Below are 24,640 nucleotides of genomic sequence, written 5' to 3'. Positions count from 1 at the left end.
AGAGGGGGAGGCCAGTAAGGAGAAGGTTACAGTAGTCAAGATGTGAAATGATCAGTGAGTCCATAAGAATTTTGCTAGCATCCTTGGAGATGAATAATCTGATATGGGTGATGTTGCGAAGCTGAAAGCGACAGGATTATGCAAGAGATTGAATGTGAAGGGTGAAAGAGAGGGAAGAGTCAAGATGGACAGCTAGGCAGTGGAGTTGAGGAACAGAGGAGATAGTGGTGCTGTCAACAGTGATAAAGAGGACAGGAGGGGAGGAGGCACTTGATGAAGAAAATGAGTTTAATTTTGACAATATTGAGTTTGAGAAAATGTAAGGAATGCAGGAGGAGATGTTGTAGAGGCAACTAGACACCCAAGAGATGAGGGAAGGGAAGAGATCAGGAGATGAGATGTAGAGTTGATTGTTGTTGGCATGGAGCTGGTATTGTAGGCCAAGGGAACTGATGAGATCACCCAGGGAGGAGATGTATAGAGAAAAGAGGAGAAGGCCAAATCCTACGGAGTTATGTACATGATATATCCTCTGTGGCATTAACACCTGCAAAGCAGGTATACTTGTCCTAAAGAAAACTCACACTTATTGGTATTGACCAAGTTTTCTTTTTTTACATTGCAAGAACTCCGGTTACCTCAGACCATGACTTTTCAAACCCGTGCCACATGTTACTATATATTTTCCGTCTATATATATTCAGTCCTTGCTTGACCACAGTGAATAGGGGTTTCACATAAATATGAGACTTGAGTTTGGCTTTGGTTTTTTAATGCAGCTTAAACTAACTAGCAAGCAAGAGGCTGCGTTACTGTGTTGAATGGTGAGAAACTGTGCACATTCATGAGGGTATACACATCATTGGTGAGAAAGATAGAAATTGATACAAACAGATACAGTATTATCTGTTGGGTTCAATTTATAAAAAAAAAAGTATTCACAGATTTGTTTACTGTTTCATTTCACTTCCTGAGACACAAATGAGGTTAATAATGTTGGCAATCCATGTTGGCCTGTGCTCAATGGTATTGACAAAAGGTACATATCCTTTAAAATTAAGCCCACCCAGAACCTGCAGGTAATACCTTTTAGAATTATTTCCTATGAGGCTAGACTTTGGACCGCAAATTGTTGATATCTCCAACCTCTATAATATAAAGGTGTCTAGTAGATTTTCTGCCTCAAGGTAATCAGTGTACATTACTAGTAGCCATAAATGTTACAGCTCTTACAATCAGAATGTGCACACATGGGATGTATATATGTAATTGAATGACATATTTGGATATTGAGATAACATAATATTGTTATTATCTTACACAAACAGGTATTGAATCAATCACAACACCAAAAGACTCAGGAGACACGGAAACAACACAGAAAACAGCAACTGAATTATTAACAACAGAAGAAGGCTCTGGAGACATAGAGACAACACAAAACAAAGTAACTGATATATACACAAGATCAGAAAGCTCTGAACTCAATTATACATCTCTCCAACCTTTTACTGAAATAGACACAACAACAGGGGACTCTGGAGACATGAAAACAACACAACGAACTGTAACTAAAATATTAACAACAGCAGAAGACTCTGTAGACATAGAGACAACATCACAAACACTTACTGATGGAGTTACAACAGAAAAAGGCACTAGAGACATAGATGCAACAACCTACATAATAACTGAAATATTAACAACAGAAGAAGGCTCTGGAGACATAGAGACAACACAAAACAAAGTAACTGATACATACACAACATCAGAAGGTTCTGAAGACAGTTATACATCTCTCCAACCTTTTACTGAAATAGACACAACAACAGGGGGCTCTGTAGACATGGAAACAACAGAACAAACTGTAACTAAAATATTAACAACAGCAGAAGACTCTGTAGACATAGAGACAACATCACAAACACTTACTGATGGAGTTACAACAGAAAAAGGCACTAGAGACATAGATGCAACAACCTACATAATAACTGAAATATTAACAACAGAAGAAGGCTCTGGAGACATAGAGACAACAGAAAACAAAGTAACTGATACATACACAACATCAGAAGGTTCTGAAGACAGTTATACATCTCTCCAACCTTTTACTGAAATAGACACAACAACAGGGGGCTCTGTAGACATGGAAACAACAGAACAAACTGTAACTAAAATATTAACAACAGCAGAAGACTCTGTAGACATAGAGACAACATCACAAACACTTACTGATGGAGTTACAACAGAAAAAGGCACTAGAGACATAGATGCAACAACCTACATAATAACTGAAATATTAACAACAGAAGAAGGCTCTGGAGACATAGAGACAACAGAAAACAAAGTAACTGATACATACACAACATCAGAAGGTTCTGAAGACAGTTATACATCTCTCCAACCTTTTACTGAAATAGACACAACAACAGGGGGCTCTGTAGACATGGAAACAACAGAACAAACTGTAACTAAAATATTAACAACAGCAGAAGACTCTGTAGACATAGAGACAACATCACAAACACTTACTGACGTTATTACAACAGAAATAGGCACTGGAGACATAGAGGAAACAACTTACATAATAACTGAAATATTAACAACAGCAGATGGAGCTGGAGATGTTGAGACAGCACAAAACACAATGACTAAAGTATACACAACACCAGAAGATTCTGAAGACAGTTTTTCATCTCTCAAACCTCTTACTGAAAAAGACACAACAACAGGAGACTCTGTAGACATGGAAACAACAGAACAAACTGTAACTAAAATATTAACAACAGCAGAAGACTCTGTAGACATAGAGACAACATCACAAACACTTATTGATGTAATTACAACAGAAAAAGGCTTTGGAGACATAGAGACAACATCCTACATTGTAACTGAACTATTGACAACAGTAGATGGAGCAGGAGATATTGAGACAGCACAAAACACAATAACTAAAGTATACACAACTCCAGAAGATTCTGAAGACAGTTTTTCATCTCTCAAACCTCTTACAGAAATAGACACAACAACAGGGGACTCTGTAGACATGGAAACAACAGAACAAACTGTAACTAAAATATTAACAACAGCAGAAGGCTCTGTAGACATAGAGACAACATCACAAACACTGACTTAGTTACAACAGAAAAAGGCACTGGAGACATAGAGGCAACAAGTTACATAATAACTGATATATTAACAACAGCAGAGGGTGCAGGAGATGTTGAGACAGCACAAAACACAATAACTAAAGTATACACAACACCAGAAGATTCTGAAGACAGTTTTTCATCACTCAAACCTCTTACTGAAATAGACACAACAGCAGGAGACTCTGGAGACATAAAAACAACACAACAAACTGTAACTAAAATATTAACAACAGCAGAAAGCTCTGTAGCAATAGAGACAACACCACAAACACTTACTGAAGTAATGACAACAGACAAAGGCTTTGGAGACATAGAGACAACATCCTACATTGTAACTGAATTATTGACAACAGTAGATGGTGCAGGAGATATTGAGACAGCACAAAACACAGTGACTAAACTATACACAACACCAGAACATTCTGAAGACAGTTTTTCATCTCTCAAACCTCTTACTGAAATAGACACAACAGCAGGGGTCTCTGTAGACATGAAAACAACACAACAAACTGTAACTAAAATATTAACAACAGCAGAAGGTTCTGTAGCAATAGAGACAACACCACAAACACTTACTGAAGTAATCACAACAGACAAAGGCTTTGGAGACATAGAGACAACATACTACATTGTAACTGAATTATTGACAACAGTAGATGGTGCAGGAGATATTGAGACAGCACAAAACACAGTGACTAAAGTATACACAACACCAGAACATTCTGAAGACAGTTTTTCATCTCTCAAACCTCTTACTGAAATAGACACAACAGCAGGGGTCTCTGTAGACATGAAAACAACACAACAAACTGTAACTAAAATATTAACAACAGCAGAAGGCTCTGTAGCAATAGAGACAACACCAAAAACACTTACTGAAGTAATCACAACAGAAGAAGACTCTGGAGACAAACAGACAACATCCTCCTTAGTAACTGAATTATTGACAGTTACATCCCTATTAACAGAGATGCTTTCAGAAACATCTACTATAACTGAACCAACAAAAGCAGAATCACCCTCAGCAGCCTCTTTAACGTCAAAAATAACTGGTACAACAAGAGCAGGAACATTCCCTTCTACTGCTTCAGCAAGATTAGAAACATCACCAGTATCTTCTACAATGCAAGATGAACCATCTGTAACTCATGAACCAGTGGTAGAAACAACTGAAGCTCGTGATGAAACTGTAACTGTGAGAATAGGTTCAGAAACAACGCCTGGAATTGGCACAACAAAGGCAGAATCATCTTCTGGTACTCAAACTAGAAGAGAAACATCTCCTGTGATTGCTTCAACAACTACAGAGTCATCTTATGTAACTCTTGTAACAAAAGCAGAATCATCATCTGTAACATTTTCAAAAACAGCAGAAACATCACTAGTAACTGGTATTACTAGAGAAGAAACATCTCCTGTAATTGTTTCAACAATAGGAATAACATCACCAACAACTTCTAGCACAAAAGCTGAATTATCTTCTGTAACAACCAGAGTGGAAACAACTGTTGTCAAAGGTGAGACAACTGTAGCTGCATCTCCAGTGACTTCGACATCACAAATAACAACAGCAGTTGCATCTCCCATGACTGTGACAAGTTCAGAGACATCTCCAGTATTTGGTACAATAAACACAGAATCATCTCCAGCAACCTCTTCATATAAAATACAATCAACTTCAGTAACTAGAGCAGAAACACAGCCTGCAAGTGACGTAACAAAATTAGAAACAACGGTTGCAACTGATTTCACTAGAGCAGAAACGTCCCCTTTAACGGTTATGACAACAGCAGAAGTGCTGCCGTCTGCGAAAACAACAACTGTAAAAACATATCCAGTAATCATTACGACAAGATCAGAAACATCTGTAGGGAATATTATAACCAGCGAAAAATCATCTTCGGTAACTAATTCTAAAACAGAAGAAACATCACGAATAACTGGTACAACAAAAGAAGAAACATCACCAATAACATCTACAATAATACCAGAATTATCTTCTGTAACTCATGCAACAAGAGCAGAAACATCTCCTGTTACTAAAAGATCAACTGCTGCTGCTTTGCCAACAACAGTGACTACATCTATAACTCAAACAACTGCACCTGTAACATATACAACAGCTGGAAGTCAAACACCTCAAAGTGCTGATATAACATTAAAAACCGCAGCAACATCACAAATAACAACAGCAGTTGCATCTCCAGTGACTGTGACAAGTTCAGAGACATCTTCAGTATTTGGTACAACAGAAACTGAATCATCTCCAGAAACTTCTTCATATAAAACACATTCAACTTCAGTAACTAGAGCAGAAACACAGCCTGCAAGTGACGTAACAAAATTAGAAACAATGGTTGCAACCGATTTCACTAGAGCAGAAACGTCCCCTTTAACGGTTATGACAACAGCAGAAGTGCTGCCGTCTGCGAAAACAACAACTGTAAAAACATATCCAGTAATCATTACGACAAGATCAGAAACATCTGTAGGGAATATTATAACCAGCGGAGAATCATCTTCGGTAACTAATTCTAAAACAGAAGAAACATCACGAATAACTGGTACAACAAAAGAAGAAACATCACCAATAACATCTACAATAATACCAGAATTATCTTCTGTAACTCATGCAACAAGAGCAGAAACATCTCCTGTTACTAAAAGATCAACTGCTGCTGCTTTGCCAACAACAGTGACTACATCTATAACTCAAACAACTGCACCTGTAACATATACAACAGCTGGAAGTCAAACACCTCAAAGTGCTGATATAACATTAAAAACCGCAGCAACATCACAAATAACAACAGCAGTTGCATCTCCAGTGACTGTGACAAGTTCAGAGACATCTTCAGTATTTGGTACAACAGAAACTGAATCATTTCCAGAAACTTCTTCATATAAAACACATTCAACTTCAGTAACTAGAGCAGAAACACAGCCTGCAAGTGACGTAACAAAATTAGAAACAATGGTTGCAACCGATTTCACTAGAGCAGAAACGTCCCCTTTAACGGTTATGACAACAGCAGAAGTGCTGCCGTCTGCGAAAACAACAACTGTAAAAACATATCCAGTAATCATTACAACAAGATCAGAAACATCTGTAGGAAATATTATAACCAGCGGAGAATCATCTTCAGTAACTAATTCTAAAACAGCAGAAACATCACGAATAACTGGTTCAGCAAAAGAAGAAACATCACCAATAACATCTACAATAATATCAGAATTATCTTCTGTAACTCATGCAACAAGAGCAGAAACACCTCCTGTTACTAAAAGAACAACTGCTGCTGCTTTGCCAACAACAGTGACTACATCTATAACTGGTACAACTGCACTTGTAACATATACAACAGCTGGGAGTGAAACACCTCAAAGTGCTGATATAACATTAAAAACCGCAGCAACATCACAAATAACAACAGCAGTTGCATCTCCAGTGACTGTGACAAGTTCAGAGACATCTCCAGTATTTGGTACAACAAAAACAGAATCATCTCCAGCAACTTCTTCATATAAAACACAATCAACTTCAGTAACTAGAGCAGAAACACAGCCTGCAAGTGACGTAACAAAATTAGAAACAATGGTTGCAACCGATTTCACAAGAGCAGAAACGTCCCCTTTAACGGTTATGACAACAGCAGAAGTGCTGCCATCTGCGAAAACAACAACTGTAAAAACATATCCAGTAATCATTACGACAAGATCAGAAACATCTTCAGGAAATATTATAACCAGCGGAGAATCATCTTCGGTAACTTATTCTAAAACAGCAGAAACATCACGAATAACTGGTACAACAAAACGAGAAACATCACCAATAACCTCTACAACATTATCGGAATTATCTTCTGTAACTCATGCAACAAGAGCAGAATCATCTCCTGTTACTAAAATAACAACTGCTGCTGCTTTGCCAATAACAGTGACTACATCTATAACTCAAACAACTGCACCTGTAACATATACAACAGCTGGGAGTCAAACACCTCAAAGCGCTGATAGAACATTAAAAACAGCAGCAACATCACAAATAACAACTGCAATTGCATCTCCAGTGACTGTGACAAGTTCAGAGACATCTCCAGTATTTGGTACAACAAAAACAGAATCATCTCCAGCAACTTCTTCATATAAAACACAATCAACTTCAGTAACTAGAGAAGAAACACTGCCTGCAAGTGACGTTCCAAAATTAGAAACAACGGTTGCAACTGATTTTACAAGAGCAGAAACGTCCCCTTTAACGGTTTTGACAACAGCAGAAGTTCTGCCGTCTGCGAAAACAACAACTGTAAAAACATATCCAGTAGTCATTACGACAAGATCAGAAACATCTTCAGGAAATATTATAACCAGCGAAAAATCATCTTCGGTAACTAATTCTAAAACAGCAGAAACATCACGAATAACTGGTACAACAAAAGGAGAAACATCACCAATAACTTCTACAACAATATTGGAATTATCTTCTGTAACTTATGCAACAAGAGCAGAATCATCTCCTGTTACTAAAAGAACTGTTGCTGCTTTGCCAACAACAGTGAATATATCTATAACTGGTACAACTGCTCTTGTAACATATACAACAGCTGGGAGTCAAACACCTCAAAGCGCTGATATAACATTAAAGACAGCAGCAACATCACAATTAACAACAGAAGTTGTATCTCCAGTGACTGTGACAAGTTCAGAGACATCTCCAGTATTTGGTACAACAAAAACTGAATCATCTCCAGCAACTTCTTCATATAAAACACAATCAACTTCAGTAACTAGAGAAGAAACACTGCCTGCAAGTGACGTAACAAAATTAGAAACAATGGTTGCAACCGATTTCACTAGAGCAGAAACGTCCCCTTTAACGGTTATGACAACAGCAGAAGTGCTGCCGTCTGCGAAAACAACAACTGTAAAAACATATCCAGTAATCATTACGACAAGATCAGAAACATCTGTAGGGAATATTATAACCAGCGGAGAATCATCTTCGGTAACTAATTCTAAAACAGAAGAAACATCACGAATAACTGGTACAACAAAAGAAGAAACATCACCAATAACATCTACAATAATACCAGAATTATCTTCTGTAACTCATGCAACAAGAGCAGAAACATCTCCTGTTACTAAAAGATCAACTGCTGCTGCTTTGCCAACAACAGTGACTACATCTATAACTCAAACAACTGCACCTGTAACATATACAACAGCTGGAAGTCAAACACCTCAAAGTGCTGATATAACATTAAAAACCGCAGCAACATCACAAATAACAACAGCAGTTGCATCTCCAGTGACTGTGACAAGTTCAGAGACATCTTCAGTATTTGGTACAACAGAAACTGAATCATCTCCAGAAACTTCTTCATATAAAACACATTCAACTTCAGTAACTAGAGCAGAAACACAGCCTGCAAGTGACGTAACAAAATTAGAAACAATGGTTGCAACCGATTTCACTAGAGCAGAAACGTCCCCTTTAACGGTTATGACAACAGCAGAAGTGCTGCCGTCTGCGAAAACAACAACTGTAAAAACATATCCAGTAATCATTACGACAAGATCAGAAACATCTTCAGGAAATATTATAACCAGCGGAGAATCATCTTCGGTAACTTATTCTAAAACAGCAGAAACATCACGAATAACTGGTACAACAAAACGAGAAACATCACCAATAACCTCTACAACATTATCGGAATTATCTTCTGTAACTCATGCAACAAGAGCAGAATCATCTCCTGTTACTAAAATAACAACTGCTGCTGCTTTGCCAATAACAGTGACTACATCTATAACTCAAACAACTGCACCTGTAACATATACAACAGCTGGGAGTCAAACACCTCAAAGTGCTGATAGAACATTAAAAACAGCAGCAACATCACAAATAACAACTGCAATTGCATCTCCAGTGACTGTGACAAGTTCAGAGACATCTCCAGTATTTGGTACAACAAAAACAGAATCATCTCCAGCAACTTCTTCATATAAAACACAATCAACTTCAGTAACTAGAGAAGAAACACTGCCTGCAAGTGACGTTCCAAAATTAGAAACAACGGTTGCAACTGATTTTACAAGAGCAGAAACGTCCCCTTTAACGGTTTTGACAACAGCAGAAGTTCTGCCGTCTGCGAAAACAACAACTGTAAAAACATATCCAGTAGTCATTACGACAAGATCAGAAACATCTTCAGGAAATATTATAACCAGCAAAAAATCATCTACGGTAACTAATTCTAAAACAGCAGAAACATCACGAATAACTGGTACAACAAAAGGAGAAACATCACCAATAACCTCTAAAACAATATTGGAATTATCTTCTGTAACTCATGCAACAAGAGCAGAAACACCTCCTGTTACTAAAAGGACAACAGCTGCTTTGCCAACAACAGTGAATATATCTATAACTGGTACAACTGCTTCTGTAACATACACAGCAGCTGGGAATCAAACACCTCAAAGCACTGAAATAACTTTAAAAACAGCAGCAACATCACAAATAACTGGTACAACAAGAGGAGAAACCTCACCAGTAACCTCTACAACAGTACCTGAATTAACTTATGTAACTCATGCAACAAGAACAGAAACATCTCCTGCTTCTAAAAGGACAACTGCTGCTGCTTTGCCAACAACAGTGACTACATCTACAACTGCTCCTGTAACATATACAGCAGCTGGGAGTCAAACACCTCAAAGCACTGATATAACATTAACAACAGCAATAACAGTGAGAAGTACAGGAAAAATATTAACAACAATGGTTTTAGCAGGAACAAAAACAACTCAAATAACTGAGAGAACTGTACAAGGAACAGATCCAGCAACAGTAACAACACCTAAAATTTCTAGTGAAAAAATTACTGCTACCCCAACAACTTCAAATACTGATATTCTAACAATTACTGCTCCTACTACAGCTACAATTATAACTACTTCAACACCTATTGCTACTTACACAGCAGTAACTCTAACAACTAGTGCTGCCACCCAAACTCCAACTACAACTACTCCGACAACTACTACTACCACAACCATAACTACAACTGCTCCAACAACTACTACTACCACAACCATAACTACAGCTGCTCCAACAACTACTACTGCCTCAACCATAACTACAGCTGTTCCAACAACTACTACTTCCACAACCATAGCTTTAACTACTCCGACAACTACTACTACCACAACCATAACTACAACAAGAATTACTGCTGGCTCTTCCACACAAATTCGTAAGTATTTGTAAGTAATTGTAGCTCTATGTCTTTTTTCTGTTGTACTCTATTAAGAGTTAGAGCAGAATAAAGTTTTTTTATCATAAATAATACATAATAAAACTTGAGATCAAACATCATTAATTCTACCTAATTTTTCTTACATTATTAAATTGTAAGTTACAATTTGTTAATATCAGACTATAAACTATAACAAAATAATGGTTACAGATATAACTATCTGGGATTTCCTGAGAAATCAATTTAACATAAGTGTTACTATTGTACATCAGTTTAGAGATGCATAACTATTAACAGTACCTTGACACCTGATAACTCTAAAACACCCAGTGAGTCCCATGGGTCACCAAGTCCCAACCAATGATGCTAATCTCATGTGATTACTATGAGCCAATGTGCTTAAAGATGGCAGACTTTCCAGTTTAATGCCATCACAGAAAATATATTTGGACAAGTATTGTTTGGGATGTTCATTCTCTCATTAATACTCATTAATCTTTATACCTGCCCAGAGGTGGGTTAGCTTCAGGAAAATTTTTAGAAGAAAGATGACATCATCACTTCCCTTCTTTGATTTCCTTGCCAGACGCCCTGCTAAGAAAGCTCAACAACTATGTTCTGCTTTTAATACTTTTTGCAACAAAGGGCCACATTTATTTAAATCAGTGGTTTTGAATTAGTTAGAACTTTTATGTGTAATTACTAATTACCCCATTTGTTTTACAATTATCTTTAACAGAATGTCAGAACGGAGGCACCTATAATGGATATAAGTGTAATTGTATAGTCCATTTCTATGGGCCCTTATGTGAGGACATCTTAGACAGACTTCCACCTGGTGAGTGTCTGAATATTATTGTAGTTCTAGGACAGTATCTACTATGTAATGCCATTTGTTAATAAGTGTAGACAGCAGTGTCATGCCCCCTGTCTCACACAGTGCAGTGAGGATGGCTGGGCTTGATACTGTGATTGCCACATCTACTCTTTGCAGCGAACTGCGTCATCAAGTCCTGCTCACCTCATCTTTTCATACCTTCAATCTGGATCTCCCGGAATGCAAGGAAACTCATGCTTCATTTCTGAGACTTTTGCTATCTAGACATACAACAATATAGTATATATGTCCCTAAATATAATGTAGCTGTGCATTATATGTAATTCAGATGTGTCAGGTGCTAAAAGTTCAACAAAAGCTTATTATTGATACTATATATGATAACCTCATACAGTGCAGCTACTTAGCTATTTCATGTCTGTTTGCCATTAACCATGTAAATCCTGATACACATGAACTGCACAGGCTGCATAGTTGCCCTGCAGCTGGTCTACACCATAGTTGATTAATTTCTTGGAATTTGTGGGAGACTGAAGGATTAGTGAAATAACTCCCAGACTCCTGAGAAAGCAGGTCACTCTCCCGCAGGAGTTCTTAACTGCCTGCAAAATAGACAGGCACTAGCCTTGATGATGTAATTTGTGGCAACACGCAACGACCGTCCACCTCAGTGAATACTGAGTGGATAGGGGTGAGAGGACGCTATGCTATGAATCGTTATACTATTTAATACTACAAACAAAGGTGGGCTGTAGAAACAGACAAATTGGTATCTGGAAAATACTATAGAAATTATATAAAAATAGGATATATTAACTGCTTCAAGTACTGTACAATATGTGCAACTCACGCAGTCTCGGCTTAGCAGGTACAAAGGTTGAGCTTCCTGGGGCATCTGAAGGATACTTATTTTTGGTTGCTAATTGATTTTTATACATAATTAAAGCTTTTCTTTTCTGTTCAGGTGTTTCTCTTCTAAATAGTACACTAAATAGTACACTTGGATTTTTGTGTACAATTGCCATCAGATTCTATCATGACTTTTATATAATTAATTAGCTATGTGTTTTGCATCCTAATGATTACCGCACAAGGGACAAAGCGTCAGACAGGTCAAGAGATAGATGGGGGGATAATGAGACAAGAGGGGACAGACAAGTGACAATGGGGCAAAGCTTTAGAAGGATGGTGCAGACAACAGAGAGTGGAGTGGGTGTGAGGGAAGACAGGCAAGACACAGGGGGAATTTGCAGGATAGAGTAGAGATGGGTTGGTAGAGGCAAGGGGAACAGACAAACAACAATTATTATTATTATTATTATTAATTTTTATTTATAGGGTGCCACAAAGTGTCCGTTGCGCCGTACAGGGACAAACAAGTACAATACAAGGTGGGACAGCACGGTACAGTAAACAATAAGCACAGTAACTCAGTAAGCTCAAAGCACAGCTAGAGAGAGGGGGAGGGAAGACCAGCAAGCGCTGGAGCCCAAGAGGAAGGGCACGGATGATGGGGAGACCCCCAGAGGGGTGGGGGAAAGGTAGCTGGAGAGCAGAGTTAGAAGTGAAGGAAACAGGAGGAGAGATGGCCCTGCTCAAGGGAGCGTACAATCTAAGGGGAGGGGTAGACAGACAGAGAGACACAGGGATTAAAGGGAGAGAAGGGGGAATGGGGCAGAGTCAGGGGAGGGGGAAGAGGCAGAAAATTGTAGGAAGTTAAGTGGGAGACTGGAAGGCTTTGAGAAAGAGGTGGGTTTTTAGAGCCCGTTTGAAACTGGACAGATTAGGGGATGTTCTGATGGAGGGAGGGAGCTTGTTCCAGTGGAGGGGGGCAGCGCGGGAGAAGTCTTGGACACGCGCATGGGAGGAGGTGATCAGAGGGGAGGAGAGGCGACGGTCATTGGCAGATCGGAGAGGGCGGGATGGAGCGTGAATAGAGATGAGGTTGGAGATGTAGGGAGCAGTGGAGTTGGCGAGGGCCTTGTATGTGAGAGAGAGGAGCTTGAACAGGATTCTGTAGGGGAAGGGGAGCCAGTGAAGGGCTAGGTAGAGGGGGGAGACAGAAGAGGAGCGACGAGAAAGGAGGATAAGCCTAGCGGCTGCGTTAAGAACAGAACGAAGGGGAGCGAGATGAGAGTGGGGGAGGCCAGTGAGAAGAAGGTTGCAGTAGTCCAAGCGGGAGATGATCAGAGAGTGGATAAGACATTTGGTGGCATCTTGGGAGAGGAAGGGCCGAATGCGTGCGATGTTACGCAGCTGGAAGCGGCAGGATTTAGCAAGAGAGAGAATGTGGCAGACTTAGGAAAGGTGGTGCAGACAAGAGACAAAGAGAAATGCAGAAGATTTAGAGTGCAAATGAGAGAAAATACAAAAACAACCTGTTGTGATAATGGAGGGCAGACAAGAGTCAAGAGAGAATGGGGGGATGAGGGAGGACAGAGAATAGGCAAGGACAGATTTAGGAGAGACCCCAGACAGACAGACAGCTGTGTGAAAAATCTTCTGTTAATGTGTCATGTGTGTTCTATTATGGATGAAGTTTAGAAAGTGGTTTTGGAGTAGATTGGAAATAAGGTCCAACTATTCAGACATCAACCAACGTGGGTCACCTAAGGAACTAAGGAAGGGGGTCAGGCCAACAAGAGTCAGACCTCTACTAGGACCTTTCAGGAAGTATGGCCTCTTCTAGGTTCAGTTTCTTGAATAGGGTTTCTTATATGTCCTGTAAATAGTCAATATCATAATAATCCTTTTACTGTCTCCTGTAGTCAAAGAAGTTAACACCACTGTGACTGTGACACTGAGAATCACTAACTATGAATATACAGAGGAGCTAAAGAACTTCACATCTCCGGAATATAAGACATTTGAAAGTAGATTTAAAAACGAGGTGAGCGAGTAAATGATTTATGTTTGTCTGATTCATTCTCTCTCTGTTTCAGTGCAATCTAAAACATTTGTTCTTTTTTTCTCTCTGCAAAGATGAAAGTAATCTATAACGACGTTCCTGGCTACAAAGATGTCCAAATCACGAAAATCACGTGAGCATCTTCTTTGTCTATAGTGGGATATTATTGGAAAATCAAAAAGGTTTAGTTTTTTTTACCATTTATGTCTATCACGATAAGCAGTTATTTGTGCTGCTACAAAAATATAAGAATATATCTCAGCTTCCCAAAGAGCTAATGTGTAAACCAATTGACCCACATACTTTTTATGCCTTTTCATGGAACTACCTGCACACAATAAAGGCAGCCACTTTGTGACATGACTGAATATTCAGCATATCAGTGACTCATGATGTACAGCCTATCATCATCATCATTTATTTATATAGCGCCTCTGATTCCACAGCACTGTACAGAGAACTTATTCACATCAGTCCCTGCCCCATTGGAGCTTACAGTCTAAATACCCTAATACACACACACACACACACACACACACACATACAGACTAGGGTTAATTTTGATGGCAGCGAATTAACCTACCAGTATGTTTTCGGAGTGTGGGAGGAAACTGGAGCACCCGGAGGAAACCCACGCAAACACGGTGAGAACATACAAACTCCACACAGATAAGGCCATGAAAAATAGAGAGGGTGCAAAAAAATACAGTTTTATTGATGTCTTAGGAGTAATGTCTATAACTCTTGTCTTGATGCTGTAGCGCTACTTTGTGGCAATTCACAGGTAGCGATATAATAGATTACTCCACACACTGATGAATAAAAGGAATCTTACCCTATAATGCCCTATTATGAGTTCCCGGGACTCAGTCCGTTAGTGATCCTCCATGAAGAGCTCTGTACTGACCCTCTACAGCCACCATAGCTGTGATCACATTACACTGCTTCCGCACTGAATGTGCGGCAACACGCTGAAGACGGAAATTACTGGAGTGTTTATACTTTACTAAATATGGCCATCATGCTCTCTGCCACTCCTCTGGAGCAGGATACCATATTAGCAGGAAGGGATTTTGAAACTTCTTCCTCCCACCTTCACCTACACTTCCTGGCCTTTTTACATTATATTCAGACTAAACAGGCAGATAAAGACCAACAGCAAAGTAAACTTGCTAAACGGAAGTGCACGGTGTGGATTAGTGGATTCCTATAATACACAGTGGTTGAGACTGATGTCACAGCAGCTGAAATTACTGCATTCTCAGCATTTTTAACTGTATCAGATCTCATCAGGACACTGTCCTAAGGATCTGGAAGGAGCTTCAGTTGTCTGTAATGGAATGGGGAACTAGTACTGTTCTTTTTTTGTTGAAGGAGAATGCACTGAGCATTGCATTTTGAATTCATACACCACCCAACATTTAGACATGTACAACTGGGACAAAAATAGCCCCACCCACAATCACAGACTGACTCCCTGTTCATTCTGTGGCAGCATAAATAGACAGAAGAGATGTTCTTACAGTAATTAAGTTCTACACCTAATCTCCTAAATCCCATGACAAGGTTTTTCCTCAGCACACTGTATGAGGACCATTTTAATAAATTGACTTGTCCATTAGACCACCTGAGTAGGGGTCCCACAATTAGACTTCCTAGTAATTAATTTTAAGAGTCCTAAGAGAACTCACATATCAGACTCCCTGGCACACTGAAAGATAAGATACCTCTTTCAGGTGTATAATTCAATCCTGGGTCATTCCATGTCAGTTCAACCAGGGTTGTCCACCACCCATCTCAGATTTCTACGAAATTTTTTTAGTTAAAAGAGGATGTCAAAACAACTATTTCTGCCAAATATCTCAACTATCTGACAATTAGTTGATTATATATTGATTTTTCAATTTATTAAATAATTTAGAAATTGCGGCTTCTTTATCCAGTTTATTTGAAGTATTACGTGTGTTTATTATGGAATCGACACAAAATTTGGACCCCTAAGGTAACTCTTCCTCCCGAATCAAAAAATCCAAACCAAATTATTGTATCTGCCTCATGTTTTGCGTTACAGCAAAAACGCACGTTTTTCAAATATCATTAAAAACGCTAGATTCAATTGACATTAGGGGGGGTATTCAATTGTTTCTTTTAATGCGCTAAAACAAAAAAAAATGAGCGCTCGAAAAAAACTTCATATTATACGGTAATTTTGCGCGCGTAAACAGTTAATACGGTACTTACTCGCTGCCAGCGGGCTGAATTTCAGCTCGCTGCTCAGGGAGCTGCGAGATGAAACTTAGCGAGTAATTACCGTATTAACGGTAATATTTTTAGAGCGCTCGTTTTTTTTTGTTTTAGCGCGTTAAAAGAAACAATTGAATACCCCCCTAGGGATCCCATTTTTTTGGGGGTGTTTAAAAAAGTATAAGTTATACCACAAAAAAAATCAGCCGGGTACTCTGTTTCATAGTGGAGAAAAAAATAATGAAGTTGATGCTCGATTACTGCTGTACAGCATACATAATTTACACATTGTTAACAACCATACCAAAAAAAGTGAACTAAACTGAGGCAATGGGATAAACCTCCCATACAAGAAATGAAACAAACAAACTGATGGGAAGGGGATTCCCTTTGGAGAGACCAAAACTGAAACTTTCCAGAGAAATGAGCAGCTGCCATGATTGACTCTTTCTGTGTCTCTCAGAAAGAGTCAATCATGGCAGCTGCTCATTTCTCTGGAAAGTTTCAGTTTTGGTCTCTCTAAAGGGAATCCCCTTCCCATCAGTTTCTGTTTGTTTCATTTCCTTGTATGGGAGTTTTATCCCATTGCCTCAGTTTAGTTCACTTTTTTGGTATGGTTTTTAACAATGTGTAAATTATGTATGCTGTACAGCAGTAATCGAGCATCAACTTCATTATTTTTTTTCTCCACTATGAAACAGAGTACCTGGCTGATTTTTATTATGGTAGTAACTTATACCTTTTTTAAACACCCCCAAAAAAATGGGATCCCTAATGTCAATTAAATCTAGCGTTTTTAATGATATTCAAAAAATGTGCGTTTTTGCCGTAACGCTAAACATGAGGCAGGTACAGTAATTCGGTTTGGATTTTTGGATTCGGGAGGAAGAGTTACCTTAGGAGTTCAAATTTTGTGTCGATTCCTTAATAAACACCTGTAATACTTCAAATAAACTGGAAAAAGAAGCCGCGATTAGTAAATTATTTAATAAATTGAAAAATCAATATATAATCGACTAATTGTCAGACAGTCGAGATATTTGGCAGAAATTGTTATTTTGACACCCTCTCTTAACTAAAAAATTTTCAAAAAAATCTGAGACGGGTGGTGGACAAATCATGTTTTTTTGGGTGATCTGATGTGGAATGACCCTCCTAAAAAAAAGATAATGTTTAAAAAATAATTCCAACTATGTTTTAGTAGTCTTAATTCAAATCTTTACATACCCTTGCACAGGACCAAGTTGTAAATGTCAGACACACAGGGGAGGTCTGGCAAATATTATTCCAAGGGGTAAGGCTCGACTTAGCAGCCTATTAGGGACATTTTAAAGGGGAAAAAATGCAGATGGCCCAGTGACCCAGCCCAAGGTAGCCCACTATGGAACCGGCCCTGGGGGCATATACCTACCTGCCCCCAGCCCAGCCTGCCCCTGCCCTCACACAGTACACATTGCAGAGAATACTTTTCTTTGTACTGCACTTGTGAGAAAACTTCATGCATGCTACCGATGAGATACAGAAAAAACCTTATTGTGTTTATAATATGGTTTGGGACCCATTAAGGTTGCCCTAAAAGGTTTTTATTATACCTATGCATAATAAAATCTGTCATACTTTTAGCATACAAATTAAACAGTAAGGTAAAATGAGACACAAACTATACTTTAAGTCACCTAAGACTTTCTATTCAAACCATAAAATTCATACAAGTACTATACAGTGATACACTCCTGGTTGTCAAAATGGAATATTGTTGGAAGTGTTGTGCAATAAATAATGACTACCTAGTCTGTCATTGCCATAATAGCCTATTGTGTGTGTCTTTTTCAGGGAAGGCAGTGTCGTTGTGGATCATGAAGTGATTCTGGAGATAGAATATAAAGGGAGTTTGAACATTACCGGAGAGTACTTAGAGATATTTGAAATGGTGAATGAAAGTATTCGCAAAGCCGCAGAGCGGAACTGCACTGAATCTTGTAAGTTTGCTGGGACGTTCTCACCTCTTCTGCCCTTAATCTCTCACAGTTTGGCACTTTATATTTCTAGCATGTAAAGTTGACCGATTATTAAACACAATGGGCTGAACCTGTATGTAGCCTTTTGGTTTGCAAGGTGCTAGTAGTCCCACTCAGGTACTGGCTGATTTTTATGATATTTACATGCGGTATTTGATCCTTGTGAGCTGCTAAGCTACATTTATTAAGCACATAAATTGATTTCCTCCATTTTGTGTAGTTGACAGGTTCATACTAAATTAACTCGCCAAACAAACTAAACTAATTTCCTACTATCCCAATCAGAAAACATCTCATGAATTGACTATTATTGCATTTGAAAATAAACATAACTCCAAACCAAAAACCTTATCTATGTAAATCACTGGTAAACTGCCTGTCGGTATAGTGTAACTACATCTATTTTGAAATAATTTTTCCACATATTTTTCCCATCCGTACGTTCTGGTCTATTTATATTATAATCAGAGTTTTCCTAGGACAATGGTCTCCTGTGTAACAGGTAAGTCATGATTGGCTGACAAAAATCCTGAAAGGTCTAGCAGCTGTTTTTAATGGCTCGCTTGTCAGCCAGTGGAACATTGCTATAGAGCAAAATTAAGTTTTTGGGAGGAGATTAGTGAGAAATAACAAGAACAACTAATTGTGTCCTTGCAGAGGTCTGATGACAGGAGGCACGTTTGTGTTCTGAGCCGTTTCACAAAAGTATTTTCAATGTTTGATTTTACATGGTATTTAACATCCCAATTGTGCATCCAGTTGGCACATGGGATCAGATCTACTCAATGTATTCCCCTTTACTTGTTTTTACAGCCACAGAAGCGTTATGCTTTGATAAAGATATCAAAGTGGAAAAAAATATACCACCTATTAAAGGTAGGAAAAACACATATCTCTTGACAGAAAGTATTTGCTATGTTTGCTGTATTTACAGAGCTCATTACATTTATTTCATCATGTCTCAACAGGTTTCTGTAAAGTTGCAGAAGGTTTTGAAAATTATTACACAGATCTGATGACTTCTGAGGGCCTGATCTGCATGTCGTTCTGTGATACAATATCCCCCAAATATCAGAATTGTAATGAGGGTAGATGTGTGCTACAGAAAGACATAGGGTCACAGTGTTTGTGAGTGTACTGCTGCTTTACCGGTCATTTTCTGGAAAGTGAGGCTCATTGTAATGTAGTTGTTAGTTCTGGATCTAGTTACTGTTGTACATAGAAGTCCTTTCCTGTTTCTAGCCTTGGGCAAGTTATCATTTATGAAGGTCTTTTTAAAGGTTGTGATCAGGTTTACTGGCAACCGTGAAGTATTAGAAGACCAGTTACAGAGAGCAAATAAATACTACTTGAGGACAATGTAGGTTGAGGTCCAGATGAAAGAGAAGTAAAGCAAAACACAAAACTAAGGGCAAAATATTAGGTTGGACAAGACAATTGCTCGACAGGACCAAGAAAAGTGAAACGCATCAGTTAATAATTTACAACAAATTGCCCTTGTGGCTTTTTGTCCGCTTGAATCATGCCTTATTTTTTTTCAGTTACCATACATATGAGAAGAAATCCCCCCTGCTTTCTGCTAAGACCTCTTTGTCCCACATGCTGGGAGTCTACAGACTTCGACAATGTGACATGTGACGTGACTGCACACAGTAGTACGTAGACACTACAGAAAGAGGTGTTCATCTTGCTAGGACGAGGTCTTAGGGAATGTACCTCACAACATTCTCACATGTTAAATTGGGAAATATTGGGTTATACAGGCAACACACATTTCCCACTACACCACAGGTCTTCTCCAATAGGTTACATCCACTTAGGACACCAGAAAGTGGGACTGTTGTAATGTATGATTCTATGGAATTACATAGCCATTAAATGCCATCATCTAAATGTTGTTAGTTTATAAAGTAATCATTCATCTTCCAACTGTAAATTAAGCTATACATAGTAATTGTACTTTTTTGCATGCACAATCGCAATGGCTAGTGTGCTTAATTTAATCACAAGGTCTAATTGTCAGTTTAATTAATTCCTACATTAAAGAATGTAGCTATCATTCTGCAATTATAAGAAGTGTAATATATATTTTTTTACATTTGTAATGTGTTAGTACAAGTAGAAATATGATGAATAACATGAGCTACTGTGTCTCCATGCAGCTGTTCGTCGACAAATGAATACATGTATACAGGTCCACACTGCACAGGCAAAATATGGAAATCAGGTGTATATGGAGGCATCTCAGCAGCCATTGTTATCCTGATCATTTCTATTGCCACCGTGGTATATTTCCTGATAAAGGCATACCAGAATGAAAAAGGGTGAGTATTGCAAGCAGGGAGTGTATTTGGTGTTTAAGTGGATGTGCTATGTAATATCTTCATATTTGCCATGTTGTTAATGTATACCAAGAGCAATTATATTAGTAGTAATTGTCTCACTGATAAAATGATTAAGTAGAATTTTAAGGTTCCCCTTAAAATGTACACATCAGCCCTTTGTTTCAAGGCTTTGCTCAGTGGGTGGTGAGTGCATGTCTTGGCTATTTAAAGACTAATTCAACAGGCAGAATTTCACAATTATTTTGTGATGGGACAAGGGATTGGAAGAGGGTGCTCATCAGTGTAGGATAGGGGTGTTCTATTGATCTTGTTAAGTGCATATAGGCATGTAAAAAAGCGTCCATTTTCAGTGCAGCGTGCAATATTTAATACCAGCATATAAATTAAACATTATAAAGTCTATTGGTAACATTACGGTCTCTTTAACATTAGGTGCAATTCCTTGGGCATGTGTCAGAGTTTACATTTAAACGTTCAACAGTGGCCTATGTGGTATTGACTGCAAGAGTAACTAGAGATAAAATGTGATGTACCATAGATCTCTGGGAACTTTTATAGGAATGATTTCAAGGCACAGACACTGTGTATACCACATCCCCGACATCAATGTCTCCATTTTTTCTCTTGCAGTTAGGGGTGGGTGATGTGAGATGAAAGAGCAGGTCTGATGCTATAGTCTGCCTGTCCTGAGAATTTCCTATGAATTGTTTTCTTTGACTGAGCATCATTCAATTTGTTCTTCTGATTTGTGACTGTTCATGTATTGCATCTCTAGGGATCCATTTGCCATGGATGAGGACGATAAATGGTATCAGATTAATGAAGATGAAAGTTATGTCCGCCCTGGCTTCTCCAATCTCCAAGAATTTGGAGAAGGTGTGTATAATATGTCTCCATCCAATAACATTATAATGATATAAAAGTAGAGATTGAATTATACTTTCAAGCTCTGTCACTGTTGTAGGGTCACTGTGTCACCCTGCAGATGGAGGGAAAGGCTCATAGTTAAATGCTGTCTATGTCACCCTGAAGGGGGAGGGACAGAGTCATAGGTCCCTTTCGTCTATGTCACTGTGTCACTCTGCAGAAGGAAGGAAAGGCACATAGCTCCCTTCTGTCTGTGTCACTGTGTCACCCTGCTTGAGGAGGGACAGACGCATAGGTCCCTTCTGTCTGTGTCACCCTGCAGGAAGAGGGACAGACTCATAGGTCCCTTCTGTCTGTGTCACTGTGTCACCCTGCTGGAGGAGGGACAGACGCATAGCTTCCTTCTGTCTGTGTCACTGTGTGACCCTGTAGGAGGAGAGACAGACTCATAGCTCATTTCTATCTTTGTCACCCTGCAGGAGGAGGTAGAGACTCATAGGTCCCTTTTATTTTGTATCTCTGTGTCACCCTGCGGGGCAGACTGGGCAGGGGAGGGAGACTCATTGACCTTTCTTTCTGTGTTTAACTGTTTGTTATTTTATACAGGCTCCTTTGTAAGCAGTGATATCAGTAAAGAAAAGTTCACACCCAATCTGGATGCAGTAGACACAACAATTCAGGTATGTGATCATTCTTTATTTTTCTTTTACTCTTACACACTGTGGTATCATTTTCTTTTTATTCCTTACAACAAAAAAATAGCAAGATGAAAACTTCCATATTTTCTCTGCCACTACCATGTTTTACTGTGGTTTCCACTTGCCTTACTCACATGCTTAATCTTTTTTTTCTTTCTCAGATTAAGATACAGAGACCCCAAGTCTCCTTTGCATGAGCAGCCAGAACTCAACATTGAAAGGTTCTACCAGCCAAATAACTCATCTGGAACAGTTCTGTAAAAAAAATTAAAAAAGTATTAGCGCAGATCTAAGGAAAAATAAAGCTAGAAAAAGCACTTATAATGCTTAGTACTGGGACCTCAGCATTACGCTCTCTTGTTGAGAATAGAGAGACACATTATGAGTAAAATGTTTGTTGGTACGAGAGAGTCAACTCTACTGTCTGCTGTAGAGAGATGCAATGGCAGAAAAATATATGAGTTGAAAAGCCCTAGATCTCCAAAATCTCATTCTAGTCCCTACATCTCCAACATTTTTATCTTCTCTAATTTATATATCATTCATGTATTACCTCACTGATGGATGGACCAACCAACCACAGTCATCTACTTTCCTAAGACTTTGTGGTTGGACTGCAGGTTACATGTACGTTTCATTTGCCATATTAAGTCAAACAAACTGTGAACAGTTTAATATCTCCATTTCATAAAAACAGATCCAGGGCAACATATTGTCTTTTTGGAGGCGATGATAATGCTTTTTTTTATTAAAATAAAAAACTGCCACCAATTCTCTGTGTGAAGTTTAATGGCAAAAGTGAACCTGGGAGGTCCAGGAAGCATACTATCAGAGCATAACACTGCACAGTACTTGTATTACTATAGACAGATTATTATTGCTTTAACTATCTCATTTGCAAGATCAAGTGCTAATTTTTGTTTTTGATACAGATAAATGTCATATGTGCATAAGACTGTGATAACAGGCAGCGGTTAATGATTAGAGCCGACAGTGTGCCTTACATTTCATTGATCCCTTTAATAACGAGTGAGATTTCCATATCCATATACCGGTCCGGTTTGCCTTCACTGGTTGCTAGTTACTGGATCCAGATACATGCTATTTGATTGCAATCTGTTTAAGTAACTCTTTGTCGCTATATAGACCTTTCAAATTCAATTTTAATTAAGTATATTAAAGGTGAATCATGAGATTTCTATTCAAAGACAATGTGCTAATTGTAATGGAGCAGATATCTCCGAGAACGACAATATTGCCTAACAAGGTATATTACCGGAACCTGCATTGTGATACAGATTATTCTTTTTAAATATATTATCAACATTAATGTTGCCTTCTATATCTATTTGTGTGAATTTGAGATCTATTGATCTGTTTTTTGCATTTTTTTATTTAGAAATTATGTAAAATAAATATTAGATATATAATTTTTGTTACAATTGGCTTCCTTTTCTTGTCCTTGCTGGATTAGGGTATTTTATTTTTATGTTACAAAACTATCTCCTGGTGGAGCACTATTCCTTTTTTTGTGTGCGTTTTCTTCCAACTGTGTTACATTCATCATATCTCTATTTTTAACCTTTGATATTTTTCACCATACTACATTATGCAACTTCACAAAATCACTCCTTCCTACATATAGACATAGACACCTTCTCCACTTCTCTCAGAGCTGTCTCTACCTCGGATCTTTTCTGTCTGACGACTTTGTCTCTCACTGCTTCCTACCTCTGGAATTTTCATCCACTGAAGAATTCACAGAGAGAGTCCCAAGACAGCTTTCAAGTCTTGGCTGAAGGTTCATCTAATCTTAAAATCACAGATTACATCTGCTGCACTGGATGATCCCCTGTACGCACTTATTTTCAAATTGTATTTAAAATTGGCGCTACTGTTCCTGTATTTTTCCCTATATACCATTTGAATGGAAAGCTCTTTGGGAGAAGCAGTACCTCTATTTCCTCTTGCTGCTGTCAAACAATTTTTTTTGCATTATGTACATTTTCACTTGTCTATAACTAGTAATCTTCTATGGTGCTGCATACATTGATGATGATTTTTAAATAAACTATAGATACAATAATAATTATTAATAATATGTGATTCTCCTGCATAACAGAGTCTGATGATATCTTTCCAAGTTCCAGAAGATTAGGAATTCCAACCTTCCATAACTGAGCTGTTCTCATGTAGCCACTAACTTTTTATTATTATTATTATTATTATTATTATTATTATTATTATTATTATTATTATTATTATTTTTATTATCGTAGATTTGCAAGGGGCCACAGTGCTCAACAGC

At 38.4% G+C, this 24,640-nt stretch overlaps 1 protein-coding gene and 1 long non-coding RNA gene across 2 annotated transcripts in view; both read left to right on the top strand.

Annotated features, from left to right (window-relative positions):
* Positions 1-21,772, top strand: part of LOC142150602 (mucin-3A-like) — a 164,275-nt gene extending 142,503 nt beyond the window's left edge. Inside the window, exons 3-5 of the mRNA XM_075205803.1 lie at positions 20,585-20,746; positions 21,543-21,643; positions 21,732-21,772. Of these exons, the coding sequence (XP_075061904.1) occupies positions 20,585-20,746; positions 21,543-21,643; positions 21,732-21,772 (304 nt within the window). The remainder of the gene's footprint in view (positions 1-20,584; positions 20,747-21,542; positions 21,644-21,731) is intronic.
* On the top strand, positions 10,338-14,136 carry LOC142151163 (uncharacterized). The gene is made up of 3 exons (XR_012691157.1): positions 10,338-10,411; positions 11,154-11,252; positions 14,021-14,136. It is a non-coding gene; the product is annotated as an uncharacterized LOC142151163 (long non-coding RNA).
* Positions 21,773-24,640: the final 2,868 nt, after the last annotated feature.

The sequence above is a fragment of the Mixophyes fleayi genome, chromosome 4, assembly GCF_038048845.1.
Source record: "Mixophyes fleayi isolate aMixFle1 chromosome 4, aMixFle1.hap1, whole genome shotgun sequence".
Taxonomy (NCBI): Eukaryota; Metazoa; Chordata; class Amphibia; order Anura; family Limnodynastidae; genus Mixophyes; species Mixophyes fleayi.
The sequence above is the reverse complement of the archived record's forward strand: the minus strand, read 5'-3'. Positions and strand labels throughout refer to the sequence as shown.